The sequence below is a fragment of the Atta cephalotes genome (genome assembly GCF_000143395.1).
Source record: "Atta cephalotes unplaced genomic scaffold scaffold00054, whole genome shotgun sequence".
NCBI classification, from domain to species: Eukaryota; Metazoa; Arthropoda; class Insecta; order Hymenoptera; family Formicidae; genus Atta; species Atta cephalotes.
Genome location: NW_012130118.1, coordinates 1,450,751 through 1,457,866, shown reverse-complemented (window position 1 = coordinate 1,457,866; position 7,116 = coordinate 1,450,751). Strand labels below are relative to the sequence as shown.

The following is a 7,116-nucleotide window of genomic DNA, read 5'->3' as shown; positions in this document are numbered from 1 at the left end:
CCTCCAATTTCGTAAAAAAAACGGCGGAAGCAAAGTTGTACACTTAATAATATTGCGACGAAACATTCCAGCAATATTGCAATGTAATGTATTTGGATAAATTTTTTACGAAAACTCAAAACTATTTTCTGTACATATCACTAACTTCAATTTTTCTACAAACTTTCTAGTGATATATGTTTTTCAGAAGCAATTTTTTATGATAAAACCATAAACTATTTCAATAAATGTATTAATTCTGAAGAATAAATTTATTCCCAAGGATAAAGCATATATGTGTGTACCTCGAGCAAATAAATATTATCAACTACAAATATTATCCACATTAACATCATAATATAGTCGCTAAGTTAATCACGAATTAAATTAATTGCAGTGATTCTTTTCAATTCGAAGTTATTCCGAGTCAATTTAAATCGATTAAAAAATGACGATATGAAATTTATCAATCAAATTCGGGCGCTAGTTTTATTCTTGCGTGCACATTAGGCGTAAATACATCATCGATCACATGATTAATATTTCAATAAATCGTTTTCAACTTAATTACTTATCCGATAATGATGCGTTGATTGTATCCAAACTCGATATTATATAATTTTTAATTTTATATTCAAAATAAATTTAAAATTTAATGACCGTCAAATGATAGATTAATAAATTTATTTGAAATATAAAAATGGATTATATTAATTATTATATCATAAAAACGATTATTAAACTAAAAGACTATACATAAATATTATAAAAAATTATATTTTTATGTTATAGTAATAATTAAAGAATTACAGATTTGTAATGTTTCTGGAATATTACATGCATATTACTGACATATTGCAGTCATTGTTAATTTACATATCTGTAATATCTCTGCAATATTACATTGCAACCTGCAATATTGCAACATTGCAGCAACATTACTTCAATCTTCTGTGTTGTATGACATATAAACTAGATCAAAAAATTAATAGTTACTCTGAGTAAATTAATTATATAAAAGAAAGAATTATTTGTCGATTTAAAAAGAAACATATTTACATTTAATAAGAACCTTAAGCATTTGCAGCAGAATATTCTGCCACGCTATACCACAATAGAAACTTTTTTCTGTACATAGGAATTAAAAATCATCATCAATAACAAAAAATCATCAGTAACAAGATATCTCTGACTTTTACATGTGTAATAAAATCAAATTCACAAGTTTAAACTCTGCAGAAACTTTGAAAAGTTAAAGTGATACACAAGCAAGAATTACGTTCACTTCAGCTTAGTGATAAGCCATCAACAAAGAAATTAAAATTGAGATGGCATTCATTATGATAAAATTTGAAATTCACACATTATATACGTACGTTTATTCTACGAAAATCTAAGAGAGAAAAGTTTGGTGCCACTCAAGAACAAAATCCCCTCAAACATCAATCTAATTTTGATGAATGTTAAACGCTACCAACACTACGCTAGGACATTTACGAATCTGTAAACTACTAATACACCAATATCTCGGAAGGAATAGTGTTGATAGGAATAGTTGTTGACATAGCATGAATAACGTCTCTCCGAACGCACCTCTAGAGCTCTATTTAACGTTACAAACTGTTCGCGGAGCTGCAGATAGCGCTAACAAATACGATTATGGCGTCATTAATGGTAGCGTATTACGTCACAACTGCGCGCTATTCTTCCGAGGTAGGGTATTGGTAGCATAGAAATTGTGTATTGTGGAATACATAATTTCTGATCGTTAAAATTCTTATTCTTTGTTGTCTGTTCTTTGTTCCTTTTATTGTGCGGAGCCCCTTAGCGTTTGAATGTAGTGTAGCGTTTTTTTCTGCGAAATTCAACTTATGTATATTTGATTTCATTATAAAAAAAAGTGAAGTCAAAGATATCTTGTTACTGGTAATTTTTAATTCCCGTGTACGGAAAAAAATTATTATTCCGCTGCAAATGCTTAAAGTTCTTATTGGATGTAGATATACTTCTTCTTCTGAAATCAACAATCGTTCTCTTTTTAATTAATTTACTTACTGTAACTATTAATTTTTTGATTTCTAATTAACATTGTTCACTCCGGCCTAGCGGAAAGCTATCATAAGATTTGTTCGCATGCTCTAACATGCTCTAAAATGCTCCTACCGTAGCATTTACTCACTCTCTAACGCGCTCGTTGAAGTGAGTAGGAGCTATAGCAGGAGCATATTAGAGCATGCGACGCGAACAAACCTATAGAGATTGCAATTGAGATTGCGTTCTGTTATTCACTACGAGAAAATAAAAAATTTACCTTACAAATACTTTACAAAACCTTAAAAATTTTAATTATAGAGAAAAGTTTGCTTGGTGATTAAAAACAGAATCCCCTACATTAATCTCGACGAATATATGGGCGACTGTTACCGATTAATGTCGATTAATTCAATCAAGTGTAGTCAACAGCAAGACTATATATCATTCTTAATCTTATCTCTTCGTGATATACTTCTATCTTTGCGTTCTTACCTGTGATAAAAGTAATGAAAATCTTCTATCTATAATAATAATTCTGCTGAATGAATGAATCATCAATTAAGTTAATCGGCGTTGGTAACAATCGCCCTATATCTCTCTGGTTAAATAACGCAATAACGCTACCAACGCTACGCTAGGATCGTTCATGAAGGATCATCTTGCTAACGCTATCGCGCTATTGACTCCAAGAATAGGTTTGCGTCCAAGTAGCGCGAATAGTGTCTCTCCGAATTCTTAGTATCTCGTCAATGGGGCGGCCAATGACGTGATACAATGTTCGGACAATTCGCAGCAATCGCAGCGGCATTTTGATCCGGCTCAACCGACCAATGGCGAGCGTGCGTGTTGAAAGAATCGGCGCATATTTGACGCTGCGCGTTACGTCGTTTGTCGCAATGTTGCATTGTGAGTCGCGAGATGCGACTGATGCGAGTAGCGAATAGTCATCAGCCGTCAGCCAGTGATCCTTTGCGACACAAGTGATAAGCTTACACTAGTGACTCGGCCGTAGCCGCCGACCGCCGTCAGCCGACATCAATCACCAGTAGTCGTCCGATTCGTCCGATTACTCCGATTGTAGTCAACATCAGTGGGACAATTGAGCGTTTCACGCGCCATTATGGATTCGTTGGCGAATTACGCCAGTGACGGCGATAACAGCAATAATTCGGACGACACGAAGGTAAGGAAATTCGAGGACTCAATTACCCGTCATCGACAACGTTGTTGTCGATATCGCCGTGGCTACTCAAAATTCGAAACAGTATGCGATACATACTGCTCGAGATATAGCTTCGCTATGCTATGCGTGTTGCGTATGCCACCACACGCATGCACACACACACACACACACACACACACACACACGCGCGCGCGCGCAACGCCGCGGTTTACACCTAGAGATGTTTGGAAACGCGATTGTGCTCTCTTTTGCAACTCTCTACGAATCATCGCGCATAAGCAACAAAGGTAGAATTACCGCGGTGAATGTAGCAGTATATACTTTAAGTAACTTTAGTTGGAAATAATTAATCTCGATTTCTAGACGCCACCTCAGGAACAGGAAGAGACAAACAGAAGGGCGAGCGACGCCAACTACGATCCGGTACAAATGGACATGAGTGAGGTATAGTAAAACCACACGCCGCTAATTCTTAATTAGTTGTTAAGTACGAAACATTCGGACAATGCCTAAGAAGATACCACAGTGACTTTACGGGTGCTGTATGTACATGAAAAAATCTTAGGCCTGATACATAAAGGGGATAGTATCCGGTTTAGCAAAGTCATGTCAACAATCAATTGGTTAATGCTGTAAGAAATAAATTTTCAAGACAGGAAAAAATGTTCGTACATTGACAAAGGTTCCAATTATATTCGGCTTACTTGGTATTGTCGGTATAGTTAGGATTATGATTGGGTACAAGCTGTATTCCTTATCGAAACTATTATTGTACAAGTCTATATTTAACGTTCATAGTTGAAATACAAATAAGACAGGACCTTGAAATCTTATTGAACGCAGGATAATCAGGCTATCATTCACATAATTAAAATGATTTAAATGATAAGTAAATGGGAATAGTGCCATTTCGTGAGACAATATTAACACGTAGCTCTGTTGGTAATACATGATACAATATCTCCGCATCTCGGCAAGGTCTATGCTGTGTGAGGGTCTTTCAAGACTACCCCCAAGTCCTATTCCGAAGACAGAGGTGAGTAGAGGAAGCTAGCAGAAGGTAACACTAACAAAACATCAATCATCAAAGAAATCACATGTACAAGTATATACTCGGGTGATAACTAACTGCAGAGGCAGATTGATGTGAAGGGCCCTCATATTCCTCTCTCTCTCTCTTTCTCTTTCTCTCTCTTTCTCTCTTTTCTCTCTTTCCTTTTTGTGACATGATTGTTTTATTGATTCATTTTACTTATTACTTCGGTAATTATCTCGATAATTAGCGTACACAAATTGTATTGTTTAGAGTGACACGCAAAGTGTTGCTGATCTTTTGTATCAAGTACAACCAAGAAGAATTGATGCAAAAAAAATTGAATTTCCACTTTTTATAGAGAGAAATTCTTCAAGTTTGTGTAAATATAAAAAGTATAAAAGTACTTTATATACTTTTTATACTTACTATGTGTAAGAGTATTTTCTCTCTTAAAGTGTAGGTTTTCTAATATATACATATTATTAATTGTCAAAGAATTGAACTTTGCGTGTATTGAAATTACGCATTCTAAAATAGTTTTTTGTGGTAGGAATTAAGAGCTATTTCTTTCATAGTGGAATATGTAAGAGAGATCCATATTAAAATTGATAATTTTTTTCTTTTCTCTAGGAGAGCAATAACAACAATTCGTCAAGGGAATCTAGTAGCGAACGCGCAAACAGTCCTACAACGGCTCAGTCTACCTTTGGCTCAAGAATAGAATCTTCTCGAGCTTTGCCTTCTCCATCAGACCAGAGGTAGGCTGGTTTGTTAATTATATATAGTACAGGTGTTAAAGATATTTTACGGATATCAAATTTGTTATGAAAACAGTAATTTTGATATATCTCACTAAAACTATATCGAAATTATACACCTGTCACATGTGCAGAATAATAATACGCATCTGTGTGGTATACCCCTGCAGAACGTAATCGTTTTACAGGCGAGGTGATCATGAGAATCATACGAGTTCGAAAGATGATCATAGACGAGGGGACCGTAGCGATCGAAATCGTCATTCGTCTGACAAAGGTCGCCGTTATGATGATCGAAAGCAGCGTGATAATAATCACAGGGACCGAAGCAGAGATCGCAGGAATCGGGATGACGACAAGCGCAAAACGTCTCTCGGATCGTCTAAAGATGAGAAAAGTGATGATAGAGAGAGGAGCGACAAAGATCATCATTATAGGGATGACCGGAAGGATCGTAATCGCGACAGAAACGACAGGGATAGACGCAGGGATCGCAGTGACCGCAATGAACGGGATCGACGACATTCCAGAGACGAGCGGTCCAAAGATCGATATCGGGACGAGCGTTCGAGCTACCACAAGGAGAGGGATCGCACGCGATCGAGGTCGCGATCGAGGGACCGCGCACCACAGCTACCGTTTAGAACGATGAGTTATCGGGAGGAAAAGGGACGAAACAAACTGGCTCAGTTGGAGAAACTAGGCATAGAGTTGAAGCCGCCGGAGGGCGGCGATACTGTGATGATGCCTGGTGGTGTTCATGGCGAACAAAATTACTACAATCCGCTGGCGACGGCGACGCAGGGCAAGTACGCGGAGCAGATCCAAAAGAGGAAGCTACTTTGGGCAAACAAGGTGATGATTATCCAACTGTAGTAGTATCCTTAATAGATATGTGTCCGACACGCAATCTCATTCTACAATCGCGTTTATCTCTTTGCAGTCGAAGCAGGATGACGGTAATAGTACGTCGACTGCGGCTTCCACTGCTAATACGTGGATGGGGACGACTTTCACGCACGATCAGGATGGGAAGGTGACAGCCAAGTTTAAACGACTGATGGGTATTAAGGGCGATCTACCTAACGCACCGGCAGTAGGAGCCAAACCGGATATTCTGAAAAAGCAAGAGGAAATGTTCAATAATATGGAGCAACAATACGAAGTAGCGCGTGCTACTACGCACACGCAACGTGGCGTTGGATTAGGTTATGCAACCGGTGGCTATCAATTTCCACGATAAAAACTTTTGAACTTCAGACCCATTGTTTAATTACATTTATAATATTGGTAGATATATTGGCGCAGATAGAATTACGTTTGCCAGTTCAGCGACCTTATGTCGATTCGGTTTTTTTTTTTTACCGGATCGCATTATTTCCAAGTCTTTTCTGCGAATTGGGGATGACGATAGCGGACTACAGCTAATCCAAGTTCAGAGTTCACCATATGATTGTAATCGAGTTATGTATTTGCGCGTTGTAAGCACTAAAAATAAATTTATTAAGATTATCTAAAAAAAAATCTTTTAAAAAGATTATTTATCTACGAATGAAATTTATTCCTCCTACATCGTCTGATCCCCTTTTTCCTTTCTAGATGGATTTAGATAAATTCATGCCTGAATTTTTTCAACTTTCTATTAGGTATTAGTAAATTATTATAACAATTCTTATTTAATAAGAATTCTTGTTAAAAATTCAGTCAATTATATAGTCTTGAAATAAGTTATAAAATTACAAAAGTAAGCAAATTCACTATATTGTTGATCAATGAAATTTATAAATATTCTGTTGAATTTGTTTATTTTTGTAATCCTCACCTCATTTTAAGGTATATATAATCGATCTTATTCTCTATAATTTAAGTTATATAAGAAAATAATTTGAGTTTTGAGCAGAGAGTATGCAAAGAATAAGCGTATAGAATTATGAAATTATTATTTTCTAACTTATTTCGATGAAAGAAACTAATATTAAAAGAAAGAACGAAACAAAACTCAAACGCGAACGACGATAGAATACATATATATATATATATATATATATATATATTGTATATTCTCTTCTTGTATATACTTACTACGACTATAAAATACAACTAATTTTTTTTAAAGTACTGACAAG

General features: G+C 36.0%; 1 protein-coding gene across 1 annotated transcript; it reads left to right on the top strand.

Moving 5' to 3' along the window:
- The first annotated feature begins 3,133 nt into the window (after window positions 1-3,133).
- On the top strand, window positions 3,134-6,503 carry LOC105623201 (arginine/serine-rich coiled-coil protein 2). Its single transcript, XM_012204600.1, has 5 exons — window positions 3,134-3,196; window positions 3,560-3,640; window positions 4,863-4,990; window positions 5,179-5,845; window positions 5,934-6,503. The coding sequence occupies exons 1-5, from the start codon at window positions 3,134-3,136 to the stop codon at window positions 6,231-6,233; spliced, it is 1,239 nt and encodes a 412-aa protein (XP_012059990.1). The 3' UTR covers window positions 6,234-6,503.
- The last annotated feature ends 613 nt before the right edge of the window (window positions 6,504-7,116 follow it).

Bases quoted from the DNA above. Each gene is read 5' to 3' on its own strand.
- LOC105623201 (XM_012204600.1), top strand. From the start codon at position 3,134: ATGGATTCGTTGGCGAATTACGCCAGTGACGGCGATAACAGCAATAAT. The intron at 3,197-3,559 runs GTAAGGAAATTC...CTCGATTTCTAG, and splicing joins ATAATTCGGACGACACGAAG to ACGCCACCTCAGGAACAGGA. The intron at 5,846-5,933 runs GTGATGATTATC...ATCTCTTTGCAG, and splicing joins AGCTACTTTGGGCAAACAAG to TCGAAGCAGGATGACGGTAA.